This window comes from Rousettus aegyptiacus, unplaced genomic scaffold (genome assembly GCF_014176215.1).
Source record: "Rousettus aegyptiacus isolate mRouAeg1 unplaced genomic scaffold, mRouAeg1.p scaffold_m13_p_13, whole genome shotgun sequence".
Classification (NCBI taxonomy): Eukaryota; Metazoa; Chordata; class Mammalia; order Chiroptera; family Pteropodidae; genus Rousettus; species Rousettus aegyptiacus.
In genome coordinates this window covers 62,994,898-63,022,650 of record NW_023416288.1, presented here as the reverse complement: position 1 = coordinate 63,022,650, position 27,753 = coordinate 62,994,898, and the positions used below count along the sequence as shown (strand labels likewise).

General features: G+C 60.2%; 1 protein-coding gene across 2 annotated transcripts; it reads left to right on the top strand.

Moving 5' to 3' along the window:
• Positions 1-284: 284 nt before the first annotated feature.
• FLNC (filamin C) lies at positions 285-27,308 on the top strand. 2 transcript variants are annotated; one of them, XM_016148664.2, is made up of 48 exons: positions 285-958; positions 5,241-5,489; positions 7,047-7,144; positions 7,296-7,446; positions 7,540-7,658; positions 7,867-7,944; positions 8,148-8,310; positions 8,481-8,681; positions 9,336-9,473; positions 9,799-9,925; positions 10,072-10,208; positions 10,406-10,599; positions 10,693-10,806; positions 11,432-11,575; positions 11,801-11,924; positions 12,073-12,233; positions 12,451-12,541; positions 12,623-12,792; positions 13,012-13,129; positions 13,218-13,480; positions 13,865-14,462; positions 15,148-15,321; positions 15,431-15,593; positions 15,830-15,990; positions 16,693-16,860; positions 16,940-17,063; positions 17,571-17,727; positions 17,803-17,992; positions 18,162-18,185; positions 18,303-18,550; positions 18,970-19,050; positions 19,372-19,471; positions 19,776-19,916; positions 20,222-20,350; positions 20,450-20,623; positions 21,253-21,414; positions 21,523-21,726; positions 22,181-22,333; positions 22,408-22,530; positions 22,660-22,902; positions 23,093-23,362; positions 23,459-23,596; positions 23,863-23,978; positions 24,658-24,790; positions 24,888-25,064; positions 25,262-25,480; positions 26,119-26,328; positions 26,448-27,308. In XM_016148664.2, the coding sequence occupies exons 1-48, from the start codon at positions 604-606 to the stop codon at positions 26,633-26,635; spliced, it is 8,163 nt and encodes a 2,720-aa protein (XP_016004150.1). In that variant the 5' UTR covers positions 285-603; the 3' UTR covers positions 26,636-27,308. The 2 variants fall into 2 exon arrangements, with proteins under 2 accessions (XP_016004150.1, XP_016004151.1); XM_016148665.2 differs by lacking the exon at positions 18,970-19,050.
• The last annotated feature ends 445 nt before the right edge of the window (positions 27,309-27,753 follow it).

The following is a 27,753-nucleotide window of genomic DNA, read 5'->3' as shown; positions in this document are numbered from 1 at the left end:
GTGACTGGCAATGCTTAGTTTGGGGTGTTGGGTGCCCTTCTCCCCCCCACCGCCCCGCCCCCCCCCCCCCACATTCCAGCTCTGCTCACCACCTCGTCAGCGCAGAGCCCCAGGGACCGGCCCCTCTGGGCGGCTACCCCGGGGCCGGGGGCGGGAGCCCCCCCTCGGGCCGCCTGGCCGCGTGGTGGGGGGAGGAGGGAGGCGGGGCGGCCGGGCTCCGCGCAGCCCCCACCCGCGGGCCGGGCGGCATTCCTGGGAGGCCGGCGCTCTGACGTGGACCCGGGGGCCGCGAGCGGGGCGGGGGGAGCGCGGCTCGGGGGCTTCTTAAACCCCCCGCCCCGGCCCGGCCGGCACTTCCCGAGCACTGCTCCGCCCCCGGAGGGAGAGAGAGAGAGAGAGGGAGAGAGAGAAAGCGCGCGGCCAAGGAGCGAGGAGTCCCGCCGAGTCCGGCCAGCCAGGGGCGCGAGAGAAGTTGAGAGCCGCGCGGCGCCGAGCTGCGAGTCCAGCGGTCGCCCCGACAGCGCCCCGACAGCGCCTTCAGCCGCAACCCAGCCCGCGCCCCGCAGACCGCGCAGCGCCCAGCCCGGCCCGGCCCCTGCCAGGATGATGAACAACAGCGGTTACTCGGAGGCCGCGGGCCTCGGCCTGGGGGACGAGGCGGACGACATGCCGTCCACGGAGAAGGACCTGGCGGAGGACGCGCCGTGGAAGAAGATCCAGCAGAACACGTTCACGCGCTGGTGCAACGAGCACCTCAAGTGCGTGGGCAAGCGCCTCACCGACCTGCAGCGCGACCTCAGCGACGGGCTGCGCCTCATCGCGCTGCTCGAGGTGCTCAGCCAGAAGCGCATGTACCGCAAGTTCCATCCGCGCCCCAATTTCCGCCAGATGAAGCTGGAGAACGTGTCCGTGGCTCTCGAGTTCCTCGAGCGCGAGCACATCAAGCTGGTGTCCATAGGTCAGTGCGGGCGGGGAGCAGGGAGTGTCCCGAGGACGGGATGGCCCGTGGGGACAGGGGACACAGGTGCCGGTGGGGGCGGGGAGCGGAGAGCAGCCCCTGGCACAGGGAGGGGACCCTGGCCCCGGCTGTCCAGCCACCGGCGCCGGCCACACGGGGACTGCCTTCACGCCCCTCTCTGCACGGCGGCGGCGGCGGGGGATGCCGGAAGGGTCCAGGGTCCCCCAGCTTCTCCCACACGCTCCCACCTTCTCGCCTTTGCTCATAGTCCCCATTCCTGCCATCGAGCAACCCCAGCTGTACTTGAGAGGACAGGGCCAGTACCCATTACTGATTCCTGGGGGCATCTTCCCCCAAACAAAGCAGCGGCTTCCCAGCCTCGGAGCAGCTCCAAGGGTTGGAGCGGGCTGAAGGCAAGTCCCAACTACTGCGGATCCCGGGGCTCCGGGGCAGACAGAGAGCCGGTGGCTCCCATGTGCTCAGCAGCTGGGTTCAGGCCCGGGGCCGGGGCAGGCAGGGCCCAGCCTCAGAAACCTAAAAAGGCACTGAGCGAGTGCGGGAGCCTTAACCCCCGCTTGTCCTCCTCCTGCTCAGCCTGCCGGGGAGGGGGTTCCTCACGTCCGTGCCCGGCCCCAGCCCCGGCCCCAGCCCACCCCCTGAGCTGGGATTGGCTGCGGCTAACGGGTCTGTGCCGAAGGGAGGGAGGAGAAGGCCTGTAGAAGGGAGGAAGTCATTGAGTGTAACCAGATTTGGAAGGTGTGTCTGTGTTGGGTGGGGGTGGGGAGACACTCTAGGCTTGGGAGCCCAGAGGCCAAGGTTGGACTCTGAGTGGCCAAAAGTTGTCCCTCCCCTCACAGCCCTTAGTCCTCCTTGCAGGCTGGGGGCCTGGGACAGGCCCTCTACCCTTGTGGTGATCTTTTCAGAGTCCTGCTGTGATTTAAAGGAAAGAGTCCCTTGCAGGGTGCACCCCGGGGTCCCAGGAGAGGAGTTTAATTTGGGGTCAGGTGCCTCTCTGGCCAGACTGCCCCAGAGACTATACTCCAGATAATTGAATATCTGTCCACCCCCCACTCTCCCTCAGGGCATCTCTAGTTCTCCTGAATTAGCAGCTGAGGTCAGTCCGGGGCCCTTTGCCCTGTCCTGTCCCCTCTGTAGGCCTTACCCCCTCCTGCCCCAATACTGCCCCCCCACATGCTCTAGCCTGGAAATAGCCCTGCCTCCGTGACACAGCAGATGTCTCTGAGCTTTCCAGAAGGACAAGCCTGAGGACGGGTGGGGGAGGGGCCCCGGTTTGTATAGTGGGTTTGAGGGCTATGTGAGAGTGTGTTTGGGGGGGGGGGGCTGGTCAGAGAGAAGTCAGCCAGCTCTGGGGCCTTCAACCCCTGCTGGCTGAGATTTGACAGACGGGACTGGCTGTCCCAGGTGGGGTCTCCAGGAGAGAGCTTGGGGCCTCACCACGACTTTATAGGAAACTGCTCTGCCTTCCCCTCCCCTCCCAGCAATGGGGAGGCCGGCCCCTCTCCAGGCCTCAACCTTCCTGAGTGCACCTCTCCCCTCCCCCATGGTGGTGCCTGGCTCCAGCCCTTTGGCTCAGCTGTGGAGGGGCCGGCTCAGAGTAGAGGGGGAAGAAGCAAAAACTGGTTTGAGGGCGGGAGGGAAGCGCCTCGGTTCCTGCTGGGTTCCTGCTGAGAGGAAGGGAACCGTTCTCCGTTTGGGCCAAGTGGCTCACTCTCGCTGATGAGATAAGCTGTCAGCAATTCAGCTGCTGGGCCTGAGGCTGAGGGTGGAGGCGAGGGGGCACCAGCAGCAGGGCCTGCCCAACCCTGTGCAGATGGAAAGGGTTTCCCCGCCAGGGGTGGCATCCTGCTTCCTCTAGTTCCCTCTGCTCAATGGTGGGAAGGGGCTATCAGGGACCCGCCTCCGGACATTATCTCAAGACCGAAATTAAGCATCTGGGCACCTGGAAAGAGGTCAAAAAGACTCCCACTTCCCTTTCTAGGAGTGGGGTGGGAGCTGGGAGCTGAGAAGTCCACCTGAAGGAGAGGGTACTCTGCTAGGGTTGAAGGCAGAGTACCCTCCCCCCATCCCGGTCCCCACCACCGCCCCCTCAGCCCCTCCGAACAAAGAGACGCATGAGGCAGCTCTGTCCCGCAGCTGTTCCCCAGTTGCTATTCCTTCTCTTGGAGCCAACAGCCAAGGGAGGGGCTGGAGAGGGCAGCAGCTGTCCCGGCCCCTCCTTTGTCCAGCCCTCTGTCCTTCCCCTCCATTTGGGGACTGGGGTGGCCTCAGGGACTGACTGTTGGGCTCCTCCCTTTGGGGGTATCCCCTGGCAGGCATAAAAGTGGTGGCTCGGGGTGCAAGAGAGGAAGCCTGGCTTGAGCTGAGCTCCCCTCCTCTGCCTGGCCTCCGAGGGGGAAAGGAAGAGGAGGAAGGTCACCGCTCCCAGAGTGAGACTCTAGGCCCACCCCTCTCCTGCTCCAAGCCAAAGTGGACCACTTGCTGTCTGGCCCAGGGCCAGTTGCTGGGGAGAAACCTATTCCTGCGGCAAATATGAAGGACCTCCCCCAACCACAACCCACCCCCCCATACCTACCCCTCCCCCCACCCCCAACCCCAGCAGCCTCCAGGCCTCCTTCCCAGGGATCTGGCTCCAGTTTGCAAGAAGTAATTCTGTAAGCACCGACTTTGGAGGCTGTCAGGACTGTGAGAGGCTGTGGGGCTCTGGGTGTCAAGACTGTGTGACTGTGCCCTGGGCCTGTGTGTTTGAGAGGGAATGCACTGAAGCACCGGGAGACTGGGAGTGAGTGTGTCATGGAATCTGAAAGCTGCCAAACCATTGTGCTGCAGTGGAGCCAGGGGGAGAGGGGGCGGCCTGGGGAGCTGCCGGGGAAGGAAGGATGAATCAGTGAATGGGTGGGGAAGCCAAAGGGGGCCAGAGCCCTGGACCAGAGGGACAGAGAGGCTGAGATTGTCCCTCCTGAGGGCAGGTGGGGGTGGAGTGGGGGATGCTGGGATTGCCCAATGCTGTCCCCCAAGATCTAGGGGGGTCAGAAAAAATGTGTACCGGGCGTCTTCAGCCCCACCCTTTCCCATCTCTTGGGCAACACCAGTAAACAAGGCTCAGTCTTCCGCCCCCTCCCAACCTCCTAAAAGCAGGGCTCAGGGAAACTGATGGATTTCAGGCCTGCATTGTTCTTCTCAGATGAACTGGTTTCCAAAGATTTATACTCCAGGCCACCCCCTGCTCCTGGATATTTCTTTCTGGCTGTTTAAGGGGAACTAGGCTCCCCAATATGTTGAGGAAACAGTTCTGATGCATCGTGTTCCTCAAAGGAGGGGATGGGATATGGGTCTCAGCTTCTAAGACTTGAATCCCCATGGGTGAAATTTCCCCTGGCTCTTGTGAAATCCCACTGGCCCCAAGCATTTGAAAACATGTTTTTTTTTTCAAGCCTTAACAGAGCATGTACTGTACCCCTTCCCTCTTCTCAGAACTTTGTTCCAAAAACCTTTTATGGCCTTCAGAGTAGAATTTGGCTGGAACCAGGTGGGTCCTACTCCTCTCCAACTTCAATTTTTTTAAGTATCCATTCATTCATTCATTCATTCATTCAGACCCTACTAAGTTCTAGGCTCTGAGTATAGAGAGATAAAATATAACGTCTAAAGTGAAAGAATCCAGACAAAAAAGAGTGCATACTGTATAAAACTCTAGAAAGCACAAACTAATCAATAGTGACCTCGAGCAGATGTGTTGTTGCCCGGGAAGAGGGCAGGGGGAGGGATCGCAAAGGAGAATGTGCTAGGAAACTCTGGGAAGGGGGTGTGTTTATTATCTTATGGCGACGGCTTTATGGATATGTACATGTCGTCACGGCTTATTCAGTTGTACTCCGTAATATGTGCAGTTTGTGGTATGTCAAGCATACCTCAATAAAATGAAACAACACAGTAGTGTCTGCCTCCAGGAGGCTTACCTACCGGATAACTGCGTGGACATCTATAGTCTAATAAGAGAACCACCCAAGTGCTGTGAAAGAGGTGAGAGTTTCTGCGGTGGGGACACATTGGGAAGTAGCCTCGTTCCAAGGGAGAAGGGAAGGATCTGTAAAGGGGCTGTCTTCTGGGCCAGGCCTTACAGGAGGGAGAGAATGTGGTAGGCAGAGAGGGGAGTGGGTTCCAGAAGTAGGAGACAGGGGAGGGAGGGCGCTTCGGGCCAGAGGGGTCTGAGCAGTGGAAGGTAGGGCCCTCCTGAGCCCAAATCGTCTCTTCCACTCTGCAGACAGCAAGGCCATCGTGGATGGGAACCTGAAGCTGATCCTGGGCCTCATCTGGACTCTGATCTTGCACTACTCCATCTCTATGCCCATGTGGGAGGACGAGGATGATGAGGATGCCCGAAAGCAGACGCCCAAGCAGCGTCTGCTCGGCTGGATCCAGAACAAGGTGCCCCAGCTGCCCATCACCAACTTCAACCGTGACTGGCAGGACGGCAAAGCACTGGGTGCCCTGGTGGACAACTGTGCCCCCGGTGAGTGGACCAGCTGGGACACATGGATCCCTTAGCTGGCCTGGAAGAAGAGTGGATGAGCTGGTGGTACTGAGGCCAGTGGTGATCAGAATGCATTTCTCAGAGCTGGGGGAGCAGGACCACCTGTGGGGCTTCCCCGCTTCCCCAGCTGAGAATCAGTGTTGGAGTCAGCCCTTCCCGATGGGTGTGCCAGGTTCTGCAGCGGCAAGAAAAGGTTTAGAACCCCTCATTTTACAGACAAGGACACTGAGGTCCAGAGCGCTAGTGACTTGTCCAAGATCACGTAGCTTATCTGTGGCAGAAGTGATCTAGAGCCCAGAGCCTCAGCTCCCTGCTCCATGAGCTTCCTACTTTGCCAAACGGGCACCATTTCTGCTGAGCTGAGATAAGAGAAATGTGGTAGACTTGTAGCAAGAAGGCCAGGAGTTAGACCCAGAGGAGGCTCTTCTTTGTGAAATCCTGGGACAGCTTTGGGAGGGGGCTGAGGCCGGTGTGGCACTGCCCCATGGCAGGTGACCCAGCCCTGGCCTAGTCAGGTGGGGGCAGCTCAGGGACCCCGAGAAGGCTGGGGCAGCACAGCTGGAGCCCTGCCCCATGTGCAGCTCCTTTTCTGACCCTCATCTCCTGAGAAAATAGGTCTTCTTCCCCCTGGGTCAGTCAACTCTGCTAGTGGGGAGCCATGGCCCCTTGGGAGAATCATCTCTCAGCCTGGGGTCAACTAGGGAGCAGGGGGTGGGAGGCAGGGGCACCGGCAGCCTGGGAAGCAGTCCCAGCTGCTGAGCCATTGCCCGTAGCTGGTGTGGCTGCCAGCAGTGAGCTCAGCTGTTCTGGCCAGTCTTGGATTCCAGCCCTTGAGCCGGCCCTGTCCCCGCCAGTAAGCATCACCCACCCTCCTCCAGGTCTAGCCTAAACCAAGCGCCTCCTCACCCCTACACCCCTTTGCAGGGGTGATCTGGGGCTACCTTAGTCCTTCCGCCAGAAGAGCTGGGTTCTGGGTCGCCATAGAGGAGGATTCATCCTCTCCCAATAGGCCCTTCAATATCTCAGTTTCCCCAACTGGGATGGAGAGGAGTCTCATGCCCTAGGGCTGATGTGGGAAGTGCTTAGAGATATAGGACTTCAGGGCAGCTGCGAGGGGACCTTCTAGGGGGTGGGTCAGAGGCATATGTGGGGCAGGGACCTCCTCTCTCCACTCCGAGGCCGCTGGAATGAGGTGGAGGGGCCCGGGAGGGGTGCCCTCACGGGGGTTTGGTGTTTAGGGTTTGGTGCGCGGGGTCCGTGCTGGGGCCTGGGAAGGCAGGAGGCTGGCTGGCAGGGCTGGTGCCAGGCTGCGTCAGCCAGGACAGAAAGGCCTCATTGTTGGTGCTAGGGAAGGTCGCCTGCTTCTAAGGAGCAGTGGGCATCCCGGCTGATGGGCCATAACATCGGGGGTCAGCAGGAATCTGGCCACTGGAAGGGGGTATGAACCCACAGCCTGTGAGAGTGACAGATGAGCATATACCCTGCCTCTGGCTGACTGCTTCTCCCTAATTGTCATCTCCCTCGCCACCTCTCCAGGCCTCTGCCCCGACTGGGAGGCCTGGGACCCCAACCAGCCTGTGCAGAATGCCCGGGAGGCCATGCAGCAGGCGGACGACTGGCTCGGGGTGCCCCAGGTACACTTGAGGTTGGGGTGCGGGGAGAGGAGAGGGACAAGGGGCCGAGGGTGGAGGTGGGGTCTATAAGGATGCCTGTTCGGGATGTGGGTGAGAACTGGGGTTGCTAGGTAAGGAGGGCGCCCTGTAACTCCGTTCCTCCACATGGCAGGTGATCGCCCCGGAGGAGATTGTGGACCCCAACGTGGATGAGCATTCTGTCATGACTTACCTGTCCCAGTTCCCAAAAGCCAAGCTCAAACCTGGCGCCCCTGTTCGCTCTAAGCAGCTGAACCCCAAGAAGGCCATTGCCTATGGGCCCGGTATGTGTTGAGTCCCCAGCGGTCCTCCCCGGGCAGCTGGGCGCCGCCAGGATGGATCTCCCCGAGTAACCAGCCTCTGCCTCTGCTCCTCAGGCATCGAACCGCAGGGCAACACCGTGCTGCAGCCCGCCCACTTCACCGTGCAGACGGTGGATGCCGGCGTGGGCGAGGTGCTGGTCTACGTCGAGGACCCTGAGGGCCACACCGAGGAGGTATGAAGAAGCCTTTGGGACAAGAGGGATTAGTGTGACATTAGAGCCAGAGGCCACAGGCCAACAACAGGAATGGCCTAGAGATGGCTGCCGGAGCCGTCCTCTATGCTGCAGAGTGGGGGCAGCTTCGCCATGGGGGCCGCCAGGCTCTGTGGGGTCAGGAGGGGATACAGCGACTGTGACTTCCAGTCTTTTCCCTTCCCAATAGGCCAAGGTCGTCCCCAACAATGACAAGGACCGCACCTACGCTGTCTCCTACGTGCCCAAGGTTGCCGGATTGCACAAGGTATCTACCCACGGACCCTCCCCCACACTCTCCATTCCATTCATATCCGAGGCTCTGGATGAGTGGACCCCCCTCCCTTCAGCTTACACCCGACCCCAGGGTGGTAGCCACCCGCCTCCCACTCTTCTTGACTCTGCATGCCCCTTTGCCACCTCTCAGCACTGTTCTCCCCTTGAAGCTAACATTTGACCCCTGACCCCCAGGTGACCGTGCTCTTTGCTGGCCAGAATATTGAACGCAGCCCCTTTGAGGTGAATGTGGGCATGGCCTTGGGGGATGCCAACAAGGTGTCAGCCCGTGGGCCTGGCCTGGAGCCTGTGGGCAATGTCGCCAACAAACCTACCTACTTTGACATCTACACCGCAGGTAGAGATGGGGCTCTGGGGGATGTTAGGTGGGCAGCCCCTGACTGCATGGGGGTGCGGGTGGGGGATCAGGACAAGGTCCCAGCCAGAGGATGGGCGGTCTCAGGGGAAGGTAGCTCTGAGTAGCTGTGTATGTCCAGAGTGGGAGCTGACGGCCTTTGTCCTTGGCAGGGGCTGGCACTGGTGATGTTGCTGTGGTGATCGTGGACCCACAGGGCCGGCGGGACACAGTGGAGGTGGCCCTGGAGGACAAGGGCGACAGCACGTTCCGCTGCACGTACAGGCCCGTGATGGAGGGGCCGCACACGGTGCACGTCGCCTTCGCCGGCGCCCCCATCACCCGCAGTCCCTTCCCCGTCCAGGTGGCTGAAGGTAAAGTCCTTTCTCCCGTCCCCACAATCACCCTCGCCAAGGCCAGGACACAGAATCGCCACCACATTCTGGGTCTGAGGATTTATGGGAAATGGAGCACTAAGCCCGTGGTTGGGGGGGAGCCAGCCGAAGTCTTCACATGGGCAAAAGAACAGCCGGGGAGGGGGCTCTAGAGAGACCTCCTCCTGATCACCTCCCCACCCCCGACGCCCGCGGTGGGTCAGGGGACCACAGCGAAGGATACCGGACAAGTGCCGCCTTGGAAGGGTTGAGGGGGAAATGCCAAGGGCACAAGGCAGGGGCACATGGTGTGAGCACTGTGAAGGGCCCGTCCCTGTCTCTCTTTGCTCCACTCTGTACCCGGCCTCTGCCATGCCTTTGTCCCAGGCAGCACTGACGCTGAGAACCTAGCAGAAGTTCCTTGTAATAGGCCCGACAGGGGCCTGTGCCTGGCTCCCTGCCAAGCGTGGCTCCCAGCAGCCCTAGTTGTGTTGAGGGTACCGGGGAGCGTGGAGGAAGCTTGCATGAGGCAATGGACTTGTGAGGGTGTCAGGAGGAGTGTACACAGTGAGGTGGGGGATGAGGGGTGAGGGGCTGAGGCTCCTTCCAGGACCCCTCAGCACCCTCAGCCTCCCCTCTCCTCTTCCCCCCCAGCCTGTAACCCGAATGCTTGCCGAGCCTCTGGGCGGGGCCTGCAGCCCAAGGGTGTGCGTGTGAAAGAGGTGGCTGACTTCAAGGTGTTCACCAAGGGCGCTGGCAGTGGGGAGCTCAAGGTCACAGTCAAGGGGCCAAGTGAGTGCCAGGGCCCTGGGCAGATGGGGGTAGGAGTGGTGGGGGTGGAGGTGGTGGGGTTGGGGGAGGAGGGAGGGATGTGGCCAGGGGCTCTGACCCCCTGAGAGCCATGTCAGCCAGCACAACGTCCCCTGGAGACTCCAAAGAGACACTGACCAGAGGCGGGGTGGGACTTTAGGCACACCATCTCCTCTCTGCCTCAGTTTCCCAAGCTGGGAATGCTCCGCTCTGCCCTCGGGCTGGGCCTGGGTCCCCAGGGCTCCTCGAGAGGGTCCAGGAGCTGGGACTTGTCCACTGTTGATTCCCACTTCCTGCATCTCCTCAGAGGGCACAGAGGAGCCCGTGAAGGTGCGGGAGGCTGGGGACGGTGTGTTCGAGTGTGAGTACTACCCCGTGGTGCCTGGAAAGTACGTGGTGACCATCACATGGGGCGGCTACGCCATCCCCCGCAGGTAAGCACCGTGCACCCCTGCCTTCCTGTCTGGGCCCTACAGGGTGGCAGGAGGGAGCCAGCTGCCTGGGACTCTGCGGGAAGAGAGGAGGGGGACTTCTGGTGGGGACACTTCTCAACATTGACACTGGCTCCCTCTGTGTCCAGCCCCTTTGAGGTACAGGTGAGCCCAGAGGCAGGAGCGCAGAAGGTACGGGCCTGGGGTCCCGGTTTGGAAACTGGCCAGGTGGGCAAGTCAGCCGACTTTGTGGTGGAGGCCATTGGCACGGAGGTGGGGACACTGGGTAAGTGGTTGGGTGGCAGCAGGTGGGAATGCTGGGGAGCAGTGTGATGGAGGGACACTGGGGAGCGACCGGAGGTGGGAACGTTGGGGCGTGTTGGGATGAGGCAAGGAGATGGGACACGGGGGCCACCGGGGTGGGGTTCTGGGGGAGTGACAGGATGTCCAAGCTGCCGCTGATCCTCTGCGCCTTGCACCCAGGCTTCTCCATCGAGGGGCCCTCACAGGCCAAGATCGAGTGTGACGACAAGGGAGATGGCTCCTGCGACGTGCGGTACTGGCCCACGGAGCCTGGGGAGTATGCCGTGCATGTCATCTGCGATGATGAAGACATCCGAGACTCTCCCTTCATTGCCCACATCCAGCCAGCCCCACCCGATTGCTTCCCGGACAAGGTGCGGTCCTAGCTCCCGCACACCAGCCTGGGATGGGGTGAGCAGGCCCTCCTCTAGTCGCCAACCCAGCCCTCCTCTCTTGCCCCTGCTCAGGTGAAGGCCTTTGGACCCGGCCTGGAGCCCACGGGCTGCATCGTGGACAAGCCCGCGGAGTTCACCATTGATGCCCGTGCAGCTGGCAAGGGAGATCTGAAGCTCTATGCTCAGGTGGGACATTGCTCCATGTCACTCTCCTGGGCAGGACCCTGGGGGCGGGGAGGCAGGTGAGAGGCAGGGGCCTCCAGGAATCACAGGACTCGTTCATTCTCATGGGTCCGTAAGAACTGTGGAAAATTTTTAATTTTATGTTTCCTTACTAATAATCTTAAAAACATAACTTTATCAAAAACATGTTTTTATACTAGTAACTTGTGATTAAAAGATAATTTGAGTAAGATATTAGTTTCCTAAATTAGTTTCTCAAATTGGTGTTCATTGACCCCTAGAGGTTAATGAACATATCTTAAGTCTAGGAAGAAGATTCTTCTTTAAAATGTTCATTATTCAATTTTAGGAACATTGCTTTAGCTCAGCGTCTCCCTTGCTAACACATTTCAGAGACCTAGGCAGGGAGAGCAGGCCACGCAGATGACCGAGAGCCCAGCTCCCTGACTCCCAGGGTGCACTCTAGCCATCAGAGCATGTGGCACTAGGCTCCCGTGGCCTGAGGTCTGGGCTGGGAAGGCCCTTGTGTGTGGCGGTGGGTAAGGAGGACGGCCTGAGGCCCACAGAGGGTGCCGGTGCTCCGAGGAAGCCTGAGCCCTCTAAAAACCTTGCTTTGTGACTCCCACAGGACGCCGATGGCTGCCCCATTGACATCAAGGTCATCCCTAATGGCGATGGCACCTTCCGCTGCTCCTATGTGCCCACCAAGCCCATTAAGCACACCATCATTATCTCCTGGGGAGGCGTCAACGTGCCCAAGAGCCCGTTCCGGGTGCGTTCTCTTTGCCCTGACCCTACCCACCTCCTGGGGCCCCAGAGGGCGGGTGGAACCCCATGCAAGAGATGTTGGCTGTCCCTGGGCCCTTGTCTCCACTCCCCACCTCCAGGCCCCCTTGCAGAGGCTGACAGTCCCGCTAAGGCTGCGGCGGGTAGTGCTCGGGAAGGGGATGGGCCTCAAGGGAGGTTCACCGTGCTGAGCATTGACTCCTTCCCACAGGTAAACGTGGGAGAGGGCAGTCACCCCGAGCGTGTGAAGGTGTATGGCCCTGGCGTGGAGAAGACGGGCCTCAAAGCCAACGAGCCCACCTACTTCACTGTGGACTGCAGCGAGGCAGGGCAAGGTGCGCCTGGACTGAGTGGGCATCGGGGGTAGGGCCCGGCGGGGTCCGGCCTGCTGAGGCTAGTACTCTGGCCAGGACTCTACGGGACTGGTCAGGCAGGGGAGGTTGTTCAGCTCCGTCTCATGGCCTCATGCCTGCCTCCCCACAGGCGATGTGAGCATTGGCATCAAGTGCGCCCCCGGTGTGGTGGGCCCTGCAGAGGCTGACATTGACTTTGACATCATCAAGAATGACAATGACACCTTCACAGTCAAGTACACACCCCCAGGGGCCGGCCGCTACACCATCATGGTGCTGTTTGCCAACCAGGTACCCACTCTCAGCTCTTGGCAGTCACCAGTGGCCTATACCACTGCCCCCAAGTCTGTGCTGGCAGCTGGAGATGCTGTCATTGTGGGCCGGGGGACAATTCCAAGGCCATCGATTGAGCACTTCCTGTGTGTGGGCAATGTGCCTCAGAGGAAGCAAAGGGGCCTCTTTCAGAAGCTGTCCTTGCCCACCCTGACCAAGCTTTTTCTCCATGTAGGAGATCCCCGCCAGCCCCTTCCACATCAAAGTGGACCCGTCTCACGATGCCAGCAAAGTCAAGGCTGAGGGCCCTGGGCTGAACCGCACAGGTGAATGTCTGGGCAGGGACTAGGCAACTTGGGGTTAGGTGGCCAGCAGGCCCTCACCTCCATGTCGGGGTGGCTCCACAGGTGTGGAAGTTGGGAAGCCCACTCACTTCACGGTGCTGACCAAGGGAGCCGGCAAGGCCAAGCTGGACGTGCAATTTGCCGGGGCCGCCAAGGGAGAGGCTGTACGGGACTTTGAAATCATCGACAACCACGACTACTCCTACACTGTCAAGTACACGGCCGTCCAACAGGTGCGCCCTGCCGTTTTCCATGCCCCCAGCCCTCCTGGCTGACAGGGTTCTGGGTCCCCTTCCTCCAGTTTCATAGGGTCCGTTCTGGGTCTTGGCCCCTTTCCTGCCTCCCATTCTCTCTTGATGTGAATCTCTGAGCCTCAAGGCCACATCGACCAAAGGCATGTTGCCAGGCTACATCTAAGCCACCCAGGTCTGACCTCCTGTTGTACCCCATAGGGCAACATGGCAGTGACAGTGACCTATGGTGGGGACCCCGTCCCCAAAAGCCCCTTCGTGGTGAACGTGGCGCCTCCACTGGACCTCAGCAAAGTCAAAGTTCAAGGCCTCGACAACAGTAAGTGGGGCAAGAGCTGCTCCGGGAGTGGGGGGCGTTTGGGGTGGGCTGGAGTCCCTGCTCATGGCGTCCCTTGCCCTCCATGCAGAGGTGGCTGTGGGGCAAGAACAGGCCTTCTCTGTGAACACACGAGGGGCTGGCGGTCAAGGCCAGCTGGACGTGCGGATGACCTCACCCTCCCGGCGACCCATCCCCTGCAAGCTGGAGCCCGGGGGTGGAGCTGAAGCCCAGGCTGTGCGCTACATGCCCCCCGAGGAGGGGCCCTACAAGGTGGACATCACCTACGATGGTCACCCCGTGCCTGGCAGCCCCTTCACTGTGGAGGGCGTCCTGCCCCCTGACCCCTCCAAGGTGAGGAGACAAGGGCTGGCGGGAGCTAGGAGCGGGTTTGTAGGGAAGATGGTTGAGTCACAGGGGCAGAGATCAGAGGGCCTTATGTCCCAGAGTGGGCACAGCGAAGGACCCAGGGCCAAGGCAATCCCCACCCCAGGACCTGCCTTTGAGACAGCTTAGTTATTAACAGCCTAGCCCTGGATCGGACCTGGACTTGAGTCCCAGATCCACTCACTGGAACAAATGATCTAATCTCTCCGTCTCTGTTTCCTCACCTGGAACTGTTATGAGGACTCAGTCTGTAGTAGCTGCTACAGTTGAAGGTGCTTATCTGCGTGGGGAGCCGTGAAGGCACAGGAGAGGCCAGGTATAGGGAACCCATATATCTGTTTCTCTCTCTAGGTCTGTGCTTATGGCCCTGGTCTCAAGGGCGGGCTGGTAGGCACCCCAGCGCCATTCTCCATCGACACCAAGGGGGCTGGCACAGGTGGCCTGGGGCTGACTGTGGAGGGCCCCTGTGAAGCCAAGATCGAGTGCCAGGACAATGGTGATGGCTCGTGTGCTGTCAGCTACCTGCCCACAGAGCCGGGCGAGTATACCATCAACATCCTGTTCGCCGAAGCCCACATCCCTGGCTCACCCTTCAAGGCCACCATCCGGCCCGTGTTCGACCCAAGCAAGGTGCGGGCCAGTGGGCCAGGTCTGGAGCGTGGCAAGGTTGGTGAGGCAGCCACCTTCACTGTGGACTGCTCAGAGGCGGGTGATGCTGAGCTGACCATTGAGATCCTGTCAGATGCTGGCGTCAAGGCCGAGGTGCTGATCCACAACAATGCAGACGGCACCTACCACATCACCTACAGCCCCGCCTTCCCCGGCACCTACACTATCACCATCAAGTATGGCGGGCACCCCGTACCCAAGTTCCCCACCCGTGTCCATGTGCAGCCCGCCGTCGACACCAGTGGAATCAAGGTCTCTGGGCCTGGCGTGGAGCCTCATGGTGAGTGAGACAGAAGGATCCAGGAGCCTGTCAGATCGTCAGTCAGGGAGCCAGAGGAGTCAGCAGGATGGAGGGAAGGAGGGCCAAGGGCTTAGAGCGCCAATGTGGGATGAAGGGCGGGCTTTGGGGCAGCCCTGGATTCCTTAGTTTGCAGACAGACACCCCAGAGAAGGAGCTAAGGGCAAGGACAGGGCTTGGAGCTTTGCCCCTGCTCTCGTGGCAAAATTGTGTCCACCCATTTTGGGGGGAGGTACTCAACTTTTATCAGCCTAAGGGGATCCTGATCTGGAAAACCTAAGAACCCTGCTCTAGAGGGTACAGAGGGATGCTTTGGGATCGAGACGACAAGAGTCAGGAGATGGTTCAGCTTGGTTCAGTAAATGTGTTACGACCTGCTGGGGCCACACCCTAACCTAGGCACGAGAGCAGAGGTGCAGAGGGACGTAAGACCCAGATCTTCCCTCTAAGGGCCCACAGCCTGGTGGGGTGACTGATGTGAACAGAACGTCACCACGTGGCAAAGGGAGCGACAGCAGGGGCCGTGGGAAGCAGAGCCTGCGACTCACGGGCACGGGGTCCCAGGCTCCAGCAAGGAGCAGCCTCAGGGCTGGGGAGGGAGTCGGGGGTTAGCTACTATGTGAAAGCTGCGCCCGGCCGCGCTGAGCTCTCCTCTCCTGGGACCCAGGTGTCCTGCGTGAGGTGACCACTGAGTTCACTGTGGATGCAAGATCCCTAACAGCCACGGGTGGGAACCACGTGACAGCTCGAGTGCTCAACCCGTCGGGTGCTAAAACGGACACCTACGTGACGGACAACGGGGATGGCACCTACAGAGTGCAGTATACAGCCTACGAAGAGGGTGAGGGGCCAGCCGGAGCCGGGCTGGTGGGATCGGATCCCAGCGTCCTCGGGGTGGCCGGGTGGTGGGGCGCCGCACACCCTGACCTGCTCTGTGTGGATGCTTCTAGGCGTGCACTTGGTGGAGGTGCTGTATGATGAGGTAGCCGTGCCCAAGAGCCCCTTCCGAGTGGGCGTGACCGAGGGCTGCGACCCCACTCGAGTCCGGGCCTTTGGCCCAGGTCTGGAGGGTGGTCTGGTCAACAAAGCCAACCGCTTCACCGTGGAGACCAGGTATCCTCCCCCCTTCCTAACTTTAATCTTGACACTGTGTCCACCCTGATTCTAGCCCTCACCTGACTCCTTTGTCCCCTGTGGCTGCCTCAGCATCTCCATTCCCCGTCAAGGATGACCTAGGAGCAAACCTTCCCCAGTGTCCCAGCGGCCTGCTCTCCTCCCTCCCACCTCACCCTGCTCCTCCATCCCCATCCACTGGTCCTAGCAGAGCTGACAGGGGTGTCATCTTGCAGGGGAGCTGGCACCGGAGGCCTAGGCCTAGCCATTGAGGGCCCCTCGGAAGCCAAGATGTCCTGTAAGGACAACAAGGATGGTAGCTGCACGGTGGAGTACATCCCCTTCACTCCTGGAGACTATGATGTCAACATCACCTTCGGGGGTCGGCCCATCCCAGGTGCGCGGGGAGGGTGGGGAGGGCTCCAGGTGGGCAGTCGGATGCCTGCTCAGTAGGTGGGAAACTGGAAGGAAGCGGATGTGCAGATTCATCCCTAGAGCAGGACAGCCAAAAGCCACACCATTGGGGAGGACACAGAACGGACAGGCATGGGCGCTGAGGCCGTCTCCAGAGGAAGGGCAGTGGGCGCTGTTGATGGGACCACCCCTCCGGCCATTCACAGAGGCCTAAGGCTGGCATCCTGGCCCTTTGCCTGGAGCACCAGACCTCATGGGTTCAGTCACTCAGCCACAGTCCAGGACACTCTCACTGGCTCAGTGAGGACCGTCTTGTGCCCTCTCGTTTTCTCTCTGCAAAGCCGAGAACCCCGCTCTTCTGCAGGCCGAGCTGCTCAACCTTTTTCTCCCCCTTATCTAATTTTACTGTCAAAAATGTGTTTTCTTTTAAAAATATTCCATTTTCAACTTTTTATTAACTTAGGAAGGCCTTCTTTCAGGCCTGTGGCCCAAATGAGTTAGGTTTGCCCAGCAGTCTAGTTTATTTACCCTTGTTTACATTTTCTTAGCACGTTCTTTAGCATTTGCACATTTTGGTCTGGCCTCCTGGAGGCATTTCAAAGGCAGGGAAGGCTCCCTCCAGGTTCCTAAGTGTCGGGAGATCCTCCTGGCAGGTGCATAGGGGCTGATGTCCTTTTCCTCCTAGGGAGCCCGTTCCGAGTGCCGGTGAAGGATGTGGTAGACCCTGGGAAGGTGAAGTGCTCTGGACCAGGCCTGGGGGCCGGTGTCAGGGCCCGGGTACCCCAGACCTTCACGGTGGACTGCAGCCAAGCTGGCAGAGCCCCCCTGCAGGTGGCCGTGCTGGGCCCCACAGGTATGAAATGTCTGGGGCAGAGTGGAGGGAGGTGGGATGGGGTGCCAGAGGCTCTGCTGACCCTGCTCTCCTTGCCCAGGTGTGGCTGAGCCTGTGGAGGTGCGCGACAATGGAGATGGCACCCACACTGTCCACTACACCCCAGCCACCGATGGGCCCTACACAGTGGCCGTCAAGTACGCTGACCAGGAGGTGCCACGCAGGTGAGGATGAGCTTCGGCCTCCCGTGCCCTGCCGAGCTCTGGGCCTCTCCTGCTAGGCCATCCCTGCAGGCCACTGCTGGGCCCTGGGACTGCGCCTCCCACTCATCTCAGCCCCTTCCTGCTCCTTCTCTGGGCTCCCTGCCTGTCTCTGTCCTGGAGGCGGCACAGCCCCCAGGGATGTTCCTCAGGCTTTCTCACCATGTAGCCACAAAATTAATACCTAGGGAAAAGGCAGGAGGCAGGAGAGGGCAGCCTCTCTACTCTCCTCTTTAAATAAACCATAGCATCTTCCTTGGGATGAAGAAGTGTTCAGGCTCTGTCAGGGGTGTCCCCAAGTGACCATCCCTCAGACTCGGGATATGATCTGGCTCCTGGGAACTGGTCCGTCCTCCCTGCTCTATGGAGTCATCCCTCCTGCTCATGTCTGTGGGGAGAGACTCCCCAAAAATGAGATGGAGTGTCCCACCCCAACCCCCAACCAACTGCCTATCCCTTCTGCCCCTCCAGCCCCTTCAAGATCAAGGTGCTTCCAGCCCATGATGCGAGCAAGGTGCGGGCCAGTGGCCCTGGCCTCAACGCCTCCGGCATCCCTGCCAGCCTGCCTGTGGAGTTCACCATTGATGCCCGGGACGCTGGGGAGGGCTTGCTCACTGTCCAGATCCTGGTGAGTCCACGCTCAGCCTACCACCCAGGTCAGGCTCTGGGGACAGGCAGGCCTTGACCTCTGCTTCTCCCCCAGGACCCTGAGGGTAAGCCCAAGAAGGCCAATATCCGGGACAACGGGGATGGCACGTATACTGTGTCCTACCTGCCGGATATGAGTGGCCGGTACACCATCACCATCAAATACGGCGGCGACGAGATCCCCTACTCACCCTTCCGCATCCATGCCCTGCCCACTGGGGATGCCAGCAAGTGCCTCGTCACAGGTGGGCACCTACCCACTTCCTCTGCCCGCTCACTGTCCAGCACCCCTCACAGCTCTTCCAGGTTCCTGGCCCAGTGTCCAGGGACCCAAGGGCCTGCCCCTCCCGCCCCTTGGCCCCCGGCCCACTCCTCCTGTGTGCCGCACTGTCTCATACTGTTCTCTCTTTCCAGTGTCCATCGGAGGCCATGGCCTAGGTGAGTGGCCAATCTCTTCTCTTCCGGCTGTGGGCTGAGGCGGTGGGGGCAGCTGGGTACAGAGCAGGGCTGGGTACACTTGTCACAGATCCCTGACAGGGCTCTTCTGTGTGGCAGGTGCCTGCCTGGGCCCCCGCATCCAGATCGGGGAGGAGACGGTGATCACGGTAGATGCCAAAGCAGCCGGCAAGGGGAAGGTGACGTGCACGGTGTCCACGCCGGATGGGGCAGAGCTTGACGTGGACGTGGTTGAGAACCACGATGGTACCTTCGACATCTACTACACAGCCCCTGAGCCGGGCAAGTACGTCATCACCATCCGCTTTGGAGGCGAGCACATCCCCAACAGCCCCTTCCATGTGCTGGTAAGTGCCACAGCCGAAGCAGGACTCCATGGTGTCCAGGGAGGCGGGTCAGGCCCTCTTAGCAATAGCAAGGAATCCCAGAGCCCTTCCCCACGTCTGGGCTCAGATGCTCCACAGCCAAGCCTTTGCTTTCCCGACCCAGGAGGTGAACTTGGGCCGCTCTGGCACTGGTCTGCTCTCTCTGGAGGAACTCGCCATGTTTCCTCCTGACTCTTGGCCCCCTGTCCCCGTACACCTTCTCAAGGTGGTCCTGCAGGACAATGAAGCCCTGCAGAGGGTAAAGCACCCAAGATATCCATCCCGCCCCATGAGCAGCCCAGGATGTCAGGACCCAGAGCCATTCCCTGAGTCAGTTCCCGGTCACTCGCACTGGTGTGCCGGCCTGCCACATCCTGAGCTCTCGGTGCCTTGCCTCCCAGGCGTGCGATCCCATGCCCCGCGTGGAGGAGCCCTCCGACGTGCTGCAGCTGCACCGGCCTGGCGCCTACCCCACACGCTGGGTACTGCCGCCTCCCACGGGGCGAGCCCTTGCCCTCCTCCTCCTCTTCAACCTTCATTTCTTTTTTCTATTCCTCAGCAGCCAGGGCTGGGCATGATTTGGGGCCATCTGGGGGAGCGGGAGAGGGGAGGTCAGGCTGGGCAGAGGGCTCCCCAGGCTGGGCATGACACCTCTTCTCTTGCAGCTGACACACCTCTTTGCCACGCTGGTTTCACCATTAACCATCGCGTTCTTGCCTCACTTTCTCTGACTTCGGTCATGGCTCAGGCCCAGCATGCCGGGCCTTCCCCAGCCAACGGCTGTTCTCTCTTACCTGCCCCAGGCCACAGAGGAGCCAGTGGTGCCTGTGGAGCCAATGGAGTCCATGCTGAGGCCCTTCAACCTGGTTATCCCCTTCACCGTGCAGAAAGGGGAGCTCACAGGTACTGAGGCACGAGGGCTCAGAGGGAGGACACCTTCGTCCAGGCCCAGTCCCTTGTCTTAGCGATGAAAACTGGGGCCAGGAGAGGGAAAGTGAGCAACCCAAGGTCATGCAGAAAGAAAGTTGGGCAGAGCTGGAACTCAGACTCAAGCCTTCTGTCTCCCAGTTCAGGGTTTATCCGCTGTTCCATGCCGGTGCCTAAACTCTGGGGAGGAAGCACAACCACACGGGACCGGGGTGGGGATAGCAAAGGGGTTGTGGAAGGAAGCACTGGGGTCCCCCACGTAACTGGGTCTTCTTGGCAGGGGAGGTGCGGATGCCCTCTGGGAAGACTGCCCGGCCCAACATCACCGACAACAAGGACGGCACCATCACCGTGAGATACGCGCCCACCGAGAAAGGCCTGCACCAGATGGGGATTAAGTATGACGGCAACCACATCCCTGGTGAGTGGGGGGCTGGGCTGGGCAGGGCTGGGCTGAGCCGGGCCGATTTGAGAGCAGCCCGGGCAACTTTATTCTTGCCTGCCTTTTTTCAACAAACAGCCGTTGAGTGCCCGCTGTGTGCGGACACACTGCAAAGCCCTGGGGAATCTGACAGCTTGGTGGGAGCAGACTTGCCCCAGTCAGGCCCCTATAGCAGAAGTGTAGGGCTCAGCAGGGAGGCCGCTGGAGGGTGCTGGTAGCGGAGGTAGGCTCCGGCAGTCTTTGTCCTCACTGCTGACCCAGCCCCCTTCTCTGTGCACCCCCAGGGAGCCCCCTGCAGTTCTACGTGGATGCCATCAACAGCCGCCATGTCAGTGCCTACGGGCCAGGCCTGAGCCATGGCATGGTCAACAAGCCGGCCACCTTCACCATCGTCACCAAAGATGCTGGGGAAGGTGAGGGGAGCTGCTGCAGGTCAAGGGCTGGTGTGGGGGGCCAGCCAGATGCAGGGGTGAGGGCAGGACCTTTGATCTCAGGCCCACCTCCACCTACAGGGGGTCTGTCCCTGGCCGTGGAGGGCCCATCCAAAGCGGAGATCACCTGCAAGGACAACAAGGATGGCACCTGCACAGTGTCCTACCTTCCCACGGCACCCGGAGACTACAGCATCATCGTGCGCTTTGACGACAAGCACATCCCGGGGAGCCCCTTCACAGCCAAGATCACAGGTAGGGGCACGTGAGCACATACAGTCTATGACACACAGCCCAATACATAACGGACATGCAAGCCCAGAATGTTCAGGTCACCAGGGCCTTAGGGTAGGGCCCCTTGAGGTGGAAGAAGTCATATTTGGACAAATGTAAAGGACGCTCTATCCTCTACAGGTGAGAGACAGCCATCCACCCCCATGCTTTGAAACCCATCATCTCATTTAGTCCTTGAGGTAGCTCTTGTGAGGTGAGGGTATCGATAATCCATTCTGATGGGTGAGGAAAGCAGTAGGCGCAGAGAGGCTCAGCAGCTTGATCAGAGCCACGGAGTAAAGGGTGTGTTGCCTGGTCCAGTGTAGAGTTTTGTTTCCCTGAAACCATGTGTCTTGGGATTAAAATACACAAATTAGGGATTTAACGCATCCAAGGCCGAGGCATCCCCAGGGCAGTTGGGGTGCCGGGCCCCTCCATAGTCTTTGACAGCTAACCTGGGAAGGAAGACTGCACTCCCCCTGGCCTTGGGCCTCTCTGTGCCTGTGAGCGGTTCCTAGTCTCTTTGAGTCAGTGGGACCTGCTAGAGGTGTCCCACGAAGACAGGACCTGTCTGGAGTCACGATTGCCTGACACCCCAACTCCCCCACCAGGTGATGACTCCATGAGGACATCACAGCTAAATGTGGGCACCTCCACGGATGTGTCACTGAAGATCACTGAGAGTGACCTGAGCCAGCTGACTGCCAGCATCCGAGCCCCCTCGGGCAACGAGGAGCCCTGCCTGCTGAAGCGCCTGCCCAACCGGCACATCGGTGGGTCTGGGGCCACAGGGCGGGGCCTGGGGGGGAGGAAGGCCCCCACAGACTGGGATGCGCTGCCAGGCCCAGGGCTCCACGCCTGACCCCCCCACCTCTCCACAGGCATCTCCTTCACCCCCAAGGAGGTTGGCGAGCACGTGGTGAGCGTGCGTAAGAGTGGCAAGCACGTCACCAACAGCCCTTTCAAGATCCTGGTGGGGCCGTCTGAGATTGGAGACGCTAGCAAGGTGCGGGTCTGGGGCAAGGGCCTCTCCGAGGGACACACCTTCCAGGTGGCGGAGTTCATCGTGGACACTCGGAACGCAGGTGCTTCTCCCCAGAGGCCTGTCCTTTCCACGGGTGCCTCTAATGAGGACTCGTCCTTCTTTCCTGCCCGGAACCCCCTTCGTTACACCTTCCTCCCTGAACTTCCGGCCCCGTCTCTGTTGGGATTCACATTCTGGAGCCCATTTAGGAGAAAGCGAATGTCCCCACGTCAGCTCTCTCACATTTAAGAGAAGGCTCCGCTGTCCTGAGTTTGTCTCTCCCTCGCTTACTGGGACCCAAGAGGCCTGCCTTAGGGAATTTTCCGGACCGCCTATACCTTGCCCTCTGTGTCAGTGCCTGACTCACCCCTCCTTCCCGCTGAGCCATCTGTCCTTAGTGGTTACTGCACGCCCTGGGTGCCCATTCCAGGTGGAGCCCGTGGTTTGGGGAGGGGAAAGCAGAGCGGCAGTGGACAGCAGGGACTCAGGGAGACATGTCTTTTGTTTTTCGCCAGGTTATGGGGGCCTGGGGCTAAGCATTGAAGGCCCTAGCAAGGTGGACATCAACTGTGAGGACATGGAGGACGGGACATGCAAAGTCACCTACTGCCCCACCGAACCTGGCACCTACATCATCAACATCAAATTTGCTGACAAGCACGTGCCAGGTGAGGCTCTGGGCTGCAGCTGGGTTGAACGCAGGTGGTCTGAGCCACCTGACCCACCTTTCCTCTCCCTGCAGGAAGCCCCTTCACTGTGAAGGTCACTGGTGAGGGCCGAATGAAGGAGAGCATCACCCGGCGCAGGCAGGCGCCCTCCATCGCCACCATCGGCAGCACTTGTGACCTCAACCTCAAGATCCCAGGTGTGAGCTGGGGCGAGCCTGGGCAGGGCAGGGCAGGGCAGGACGGTCTAGTGGGCCCAAAGCCTGCCCTAAGAGGTTTCTGTCTTGCTTGCTTATCTCTCCCTCCCCTCTCCCTGGCCGTGTCCCCAGGGAACTGGTTCCAGATGGTGTCTGCCCAGGAGCGCCTGACACGCACCTTCACACGCAGCAGCCACACGTATACACGCACGGAGCGCACGGAGATCAGCAAGACGCGGGGCGGGGAGACCAAGCGTGAGGTGCGGGTGGAGGAGTCCACCCAGGTTGGCGGAGACCCTTTCCCCACCGTCTTTGGGGACTTCCTGGGCCGAGAGAGGCTGGGCTCCTTTGGCAGCATCACTCGGCAGCAGGAAGGTGAGCAGGGCTGGGCCTGGGTCCTCACTGGAAGACTGGGCCTTCTGTCCCTCGGGACAGGATGAGGAGGGTCTGGTCAGCCAGCCAGAGCCGGTCTGTGCAGTGGAGGAGTGGGTTTTACTGGGGGTGGGGGCAGGTCCAGGACCAGGAACAGCCCTAGGGTTGCCCTGACAATTCCCACCCCCTGCAGGTGAGGCCAGCTCTCAGGACATGACCGCACAGGTGACCAGCCCATCAGGCAAGACAGAAGCCGCAGAGATCGTCGAGGGGGAGGACAGCGCATACAGCGTGCGCTTTGTGCCCCAGGAGATGGGCCCCCATACAGTCACTGTCAAGTACCGTGGCCAGCATGTGCCCGGCAGCCCCTTTCAGTTCACTGTGGGGCCGCTGGGTGAAGGCGGAGCCCATAAGGTGCGGGCAGGAGGCACTGGGCTGGAGCGAGGTGTGGCTGGTGTGCCAGGTGAGGCGCAGGTGGCCAGGAGGGGATGGAGGCAGGGCAGCCAGCAGGATGAGTGACAGTGCTAAAGAGACACCCCTGCCCCCCTTCCGCTTCCAGCCGAGTTCAGCATCTGGACCCGAGAAGCAGGTGCCGGGGGGCTGTCAATTGCCGTGGAGGGTCCCAGCAAGGCAGAGATTGCATTTGAGGACCGCAAAGATGGCTCCTGCGGGGTCTCCTATGTTGTCCAGGAACCAGGTGGGTGTCCACGATGGGGACCTGCCAGACTGGGTTTCTGCTCACCGACCAGGCAGGAGGTGGCCGGAGCTACAGAACTGCTTCTTCTCTTGCAGCCCCGCCCCCTGCCCCATCTCCCGCCACCCCACGTCCCTAGGATTGTATGTGTGTTTCCAGAGCTGAACCCTGACCCAGGGAGCCTGTCCCGGGATGAGGCTGGGGTGGGGTGGTTCCTCCCCTGCCTCCCCAGATTCTGGGGCCTGGGCTGACTGGCCTTCTCTCCCCAGGTGACTACGAGGTCTCCATCAAGTTCAATGATGAGCACATCCCAGACAGCCCTTTTGTGGTGCCTGTAGCCTCCCTGTCGGATGACGCTCGCCGCCTTACTGTCACCAGCCTCCAGGTGTGTGTCTGGGTTTGGGGCCCCTCTGCCACCTTGAAAGATGGGCAGGAGTCGAGGATGGCAGGCCCATGTGGCCAAGGGCTTTAGCAGTGACCTCGGACTGGCCAGACAGACGTTCCCCTCTCTCCCAGTGTCTGTGCAATGGGGACTCCATGCCCTTCCCCGGCTGCCCCTCGGGGTGGCCTTATCAGCCTCAGAGGCCCTTATTCCTCTCATTACCCTACTAGAACTGGGCTCCATGTTCTACCCCCAGGCTCATCTTTACCTCCCTGGAGTCTTCCCATTAGCCCGCCTCCTCTAGAGAGGGCCCCCAGGCTAGTCCAGGCCACACTCCAGTGTTTCCTCATCTGTGTCCAAACGGCACTATCTTAGCGCTGGCTTCTCGGCCATCAGGCCCACCTTACAGTGTCTAGGTCTTACCCCCTCAGCCAGGGCAGAGCACATCATCCTCCACCGGCACCACCTCCTAGCAGGTGGGTGCTGAAGCCACAGACCCAGCCCCCGTCTCCCACCACAGCCTTGTTGAGAGCCTCCCTAAGCTGGGCCGGCAGCAGGAGCCAGGCTGAGGATGGGAGGTGGGAGCCTCCTAGGCTTGGGTACAGCGAGGGCAAGGTTGGACTGCAGAGAGGCGCGCTCCAGACCCTCCCAGAAGTCTGAGCATCCTCTGTGGTCTCCACAGGAGACGGGGCTCAAGGTGAACCAGCCAGCGTCCTTTGCAGTGCAGCTGAATGGCGCGCGGGGTGTGATCGATGCCAGGGTACACACGCCCTCGGGGGCCGTGGAGGAGTGCTATGTCTCTGAGTTGGACAGTGGTGAGCTGGCCCTGCCCCTGCCCCCCCCGTCAGTCTAAGACCTCCTGGGAGGGGGAGGGGGAGATAAAGCCTCACCTACCGATCCTTTGTCCCGCAGACAAGCACACCATCCGTTTCATCCCCCACGAGAATGGCGTCCACTCCATTGATGTCAAGTTCAATGGTGCCCACATCCCTGGCAGTCCCTTCAAGATCCGTGTTGGGGAGCAGAGCCAGGCTGGGGATCCAGGCTTAGTGTCAGCCTATGGTCCTGGGCTCGAGGGAGGCACTACAGGTGAGCGCCTGGGGCTGGGAAGGAGGGGGTAGATATATTGGGGTGCTCAGTCTCTAGTCCTGCTCCAGAGGTGGGAGCAGTGCTAATGAGCCCTGAGTCCTCACAGAGGCCTGCCCCCGGGGATCCTGGGGCATGGCTCATCCATTCCCGGGCCCCAAGCCCTTCCTACCTACAACCTTGCTACCTCTGGCCCCCAGGCGTATCATCAGAGTTCATCGTCAACACCCTGAATGCAGGATCAGGGGCTTTGTCTGTCACCATTGATGGCCCCTCCAAGGTGCAGCTAGACTGTCGGGAGTGTCCTGAGGGCCACGTGGTCACTTACACTCCCATGGCCCCTGGCAACTACCTCATTGCCATCAAGTATGGTGGTCCCCAGCACATCGTGGGCAGCCCCTTCAAGGCCAAAGTCACAGGTGAGTGCCCTGGGTAGGGGGAGGTCCCTCTAGCCCGACCTGCAGCCCAGCGCACATGGATGGCTCCAGTAGCCATTCACATCTGGATCACGGACTGCCCCAAACATCACGGTCAAGTTATCGGGAGGTGCACCTAGCTTTACAGAGCATACCACCCCCCATATTCTACATGTGGATTCACACAGAATCATGTTTCAAATCTTTCCTCTTTATTATTGTCAATCACTTGTTTATTCTTTTCCCTATGGCAGCTCCCCAAGTTTGAGCTTAACTTTCTGCCTTCCTGGCTTCTCACGTTTCTGGCTTCCAAAAAGAAAGAGCTCAGTAAATATTTAGCAAGGTTTCCTCTTGGAAGCTTTGGGAAGGATTAGTTGGGTACATATTCCTTTTTAAAGCAAGACTCTTACCCTGTGACTTGAGTTCCCAGACGAAGCCCAGGAGGGTGAGAGACACAGAGCCAGAGCCCCAGACCTCAGGGTACACCTGCCACTGGGCCCATGCCCCAGGCTCTCTCAGAGTGGGGCATTGCTCCTGGGGCGCCACAGCTGAGGAAGCATAGCCCTAGACTCCGTGTGCCCCCTGCCTACAGAGGGGCAGGACTCTGCCCTGGCTCATGGCTGCCCGACTCTGCCCCTCAGGTCCCCGGCTGTCTGGAGGCCACAGCCTTCACGAAACATCCACAGTTCTGGTGGAGACAGTGACCAAGTCGTCCTCTAGCCGGGGCTCCAGCTACAGCTCCATCCCCAAGTTCTCCTCAGATGCCAGCAAGGTGGTGACACGCGGCCCCGGGCTGTCCCAGGCCTTTGTGGGCCAGAAGAACTCCTTCACTGTGGACTGCAGCAAAGCAGGCATGCTGAGGGGGAGATGGGCGGTCTCCTGGGGTGGGCAAGGAGGCAGGAATGGTGGGGCGGGGCCTGTGTGGGCACGGACCCTGGTGTGAGCCCACCCTCGCTGCCTCTCTCTCCAGGCACCAACATGATGATGGTGGGTGTGCACGGGCCCAAGACCCCGTGTGAGGAGGTATACGTGAAGCACATGGGCAACCGGGTATACAACGTCACCTATACCGTCAAGGAGAAAGGCGACTACATCCTCATTGTCAAGTGGGGTGATGAAAGTGTCCCCGGAAGCCCCTTCAAAGTCAACGTGCCCTGAATCCCAGAAGCGCCTCCCCCAGCCTCAGCCCCCACCTCTGGCCAAACACACACTCACAGACATACACGAATGGGCCACACCCAGATGCACACACGCACAATCAGACACTACAAACACCTGCCTTGGGGTTTAAAATAAATGGCGCTGCCACGCCCCAGGCCTTGTCTCAGGGCAGCGTCCCTCTCCTCAAATGTGACAGGAGGGCGGACTGGGGATTCAGAGGGTCAAGGAAGCCCTGAGTTTTCTGGTTGGGGCTGAGGCCAGTGGGGGAACACACGTTTGGGGATGTCTGCGTGTGTGAGAGGGCACCCTCAAACTGTACTGCTGGCCAGGCCTCCCTGTGCTGAGGACTGCATCTGGCCCCCTGGTGGCCACAACCCAGTGTTAAGAACTTGGAAAAGAAGCACAATCGGAGGAGAAAAAGGACCCAGAACCAGCAGCAGCGCTGGCACGTGGCCTGGCCCAGGGCGATTTATATCCCAGCCAGGCTTCCTGGGGGATGGATTTCTCTCTTTCTTTTTTTTTTTATGGTTGCACAGCTATGCCCCATGGGGGGCCTTTTTTACACACTGCGAGGCCCAGCTTTCTGGGGGGACTTTTGCACATGTCATGCGGCTCAGCTGGGAGCCGCTTAGGTGGAAAACTCCAAATAAAGTGCGGCCTGTCGCAGAGGCTTGGCTGTTCCTTGTGTGCGTGTTCTCAATGGCTAGCCACCTTCTGGCCCCCCGACACTAAATCAGGCCCCAGGAAGGAAGAGGCCAGCTAGCTGTCCCCTGGAGAACTGACAGAGGGAAGGGAAGGGCCTGGGACAGAAGGCCCTACCTTTGGGCCATCTATTTGGCGAGGTCTGGGGTGCTGGCTCAGGGATGTGGGATTGGTCCTCGGATTCCTGGAGAGCTGGTGGGCGGGAGGTGGAGGTAGACGCTGTGGTTTAGATGGCCACTGGGTGGCCAGTTTCTATGTAGCCTGATCTCAAGGATATTCTCCAAATTAGGACCTTAAAAGTGAGCACTGACGCAAACAGCAAAGCTCCTCATCCAGCAGGCAGGCAGGACCATATGCAAACCCAGGAACCTTCACCCTAGCCTGGTCCTGTGTTAAATCAGGGCTTCCCTCCT